Source organism: Carcharodon carcharias, chromosome 11, assembly GCF_017639515.1.
Source record: "Carcharodon carcharias isolate sCarCar2 chromosome 11, sCarCar2.pri, whole genome shotgun sequence".
Lineage (NCBI taxonomy): Eukaryota > Metazoa > Chordata > Chondrichthyes > Lamniformes > Lamnidae > Carcharodon > Carcharodon carcharias.
In genome coordinates this window covers 98,023,053-98,025,565 of record NC_054477.1, presented here as the reverse complement: position 1 = coordinate 98,025,565, position 2,513 = coordinate 98,023,053, and the positions used below count along the sequence as shown (strand labels likewise).

The 2,513-nt window shown below is 40.5% G+C and overlaps 1 protein-coding gene across 1 annotated transcript; it reads left to right on the top strand.

The window, feature by feature from the left end:
* Positions 1–543: 543 nt before the first annotated feature.
* Positions 544–753, top strand: LOC121284439 (40S ribosomal protein S28-like). The gene has a single exon (XM_041199903.1). It carries the CDS (start codon positions 544–546, stop codon positions 751–753), a length of 210 nt encoding a protein of 69 aa, XP_041055837.1.
* The last annotated feature ends 1,760 nt before the right edge of the window (positions 754–2,513 follow it).

Sequence of the window (2,513 nt, the reverse complement as noted above, 5' to 3'; positions counted from 1 at the left end):
AGTAATCATGGCCTGGAAGAAGTGAGATATGTGTGCGCAGCTGGACTTTAAATATGGTGTCTGGTGTGATGAAATGGCGAGGGGATGGCATGGCGGGAGAATGAGAGTCTGCCCACCATGGAAATGGCAGGTTGCCTGGGAATGCATTAGTAATGCGGTGGGTTTAGGACGATACAGCATGAAAACCCACCATCATGGCCAGTGCGCACTTAATACAAATCTGGGACGATTCTGCCCATTGTTTCCATGAGGAATGGGATGGGAGTGGAATAGAAAGAATGGAATGGGTGAGGAATGGGATGCTATTGGATTAGAAAGAATGGGATGGGGCTGACATGAGAAGGATGGAAAGAATCAGAGAGAAGGGCATTAGAGGAATGGCATTGGAAGAATGGAAAGGCATGAGCTGGGAATGGCATGGGAGGGAGGGAACGGCATCTGAGGGGTGAATGAAATGATGGAAATTTTTCAAAATGATAGGGACAATTATTTGATTCAGCTTGAAATTTGAAAGATAGCCTCTGCACCTTCACCGCTACCATCATGGAGGGTCCACGGACTCAGACTGTCAAACTGGCCCGGGTTACTAAAGTTCTTGGAAGGACGGGATCCCGGGGACAGTGTACTCAGGTCCGTGTGGAATTTATGGATGACAGCAATCGAACCATCATTCGAAATGTGAAAGGACCAGTCTGTGAGGGAGATGTGCTCACACTTTTGGAATCCGAGCATGAAGCAAGAAGATTACGATAACAGATTGTCAAAACTGATGCCAGCTGAAGCTGTTATTGAAGTAATTGGTTATGGACATTTTCTCTCAGTTTTTTTGACAAAATGGGACAATAAACATGATAAATAAGTGATCTTTTAAAAAAAAATAAAGATTCGCTAGATTTTAATTTAACAATATTAGAAAAACTGTCAGGTGAATTAAAAGAAGATACCAGCATTGATTTTATAGATGTTTATGGTCTATGCCCTGCAGAGTGTCTACACAGTATAACTCCAATGGGCATACCACTGAACAAACCTGGACTCAGGGAAGGAGCACTTATAATGTTGCTGTGAAATTTGAATCCTAATCAAGGACTTTGTTATGGATAAAGATTGGTAGTTAAGCTCATTTCTTTGTCAATAGATGCTGAAATTATAACAGGCAGATTTAAAGGAAATAGTGTTTATTCCTCAAATAATATTCAGCCTATCAGGCATGAACCTGCCCTTTCAACTCAGGAGAAAACTTTCATTTTCCATGACTATAAACAAGTCACAAGACCAGACTCTCGCCAAAATTTGTATTTATGTTTCGAGGCCCATTTTTCCACCCACACAGCTTTATGTAGCTTTTTCCAGAGTGAGAAGGGTTGATTGTGTTAATGTTTTTGGTGAAACAATAACTGGAAGTCCTGTATTTAAAGAAGTACTGCTCCAATAAAGATACTAATTTGACCACATATACTTTATGGGTCTCTGATTGCATTTCGTAATTCTCAATGGACATGCATTCCATTGAGAAATATAACTTCCATGGGAAATGTGATCCATCCATGGATAACCAATGAGGTTCAGGATAATTTTGAATTAAAAGAAGGGGCTCATAATATTGTCAATAAGATTAGTAGTCCTCAGGATTGGGAGAGCTATAGAAACCTATAGCTTTATAAACCTATAGGGAGAAAATAGAAAATGAGAGTAAACTAGCAAGAAACATACATGATATAAAAACAAACCATAAAAGATATGTAAAAGGAAGAGAATAGCAAAAATAAATGTGGGTTCCTTAGAGACTCAGACAAGAGAAATTACATGTCGAATAAGGAAATGGTAGAAACGTTTAACAAATATTTTGAATCCGTCTTCACAGTAGAACACACAAAAAGAGAAACCAGAAATAGTGAGGAACCAACAATCTCTTGAGAGTGAGAAAGTTAAATAATTAAGCTGAGTAAAGAAAACGTCCGCAATTGTTGCCATGGAGTTCGCTGCCACTTCCATATTGGAAAGAATAGGTTTCAAGTTCTGCACAAAGCTTTATGCCAAGTTGCCGGACCATCCCCCCTTGCACCTTGACACTGGTTACAGTCTTTCTGGCAGGTCTGCCGGCGCACAAAGCATCCTTTGAGCATATCTGTTAGTTTTGTTGTACGCCATTCCATGAAAATCTTCATCTGAATTTTCTGCAGCAGAATTCACATGAGACCTCACTCTTCAGGGAGCTAGAACCCTTCCCCCTTGCCCGGCTGCAGGCCATTTAGGCTCCAAGTTCAGATGCCACCTCCGTGCCACCCTCCTAAAGTACATGCACAGTGAATATCGCTGGTGGCTTCAAGTACAAGATCAAATGACAATGTTTCATCATCACCAATGTCTCGTTCCTGTACCAATGCACAACAGATGACTCTATGCGCGCAAGAAAAGGCCACGTTCAATAATGAAGGTAAACTGACGATTCTGACACTTTCTGATAGTTAAAAGTAGATGTTTTACAACTGTTTATCTAGCATTGTTATCCA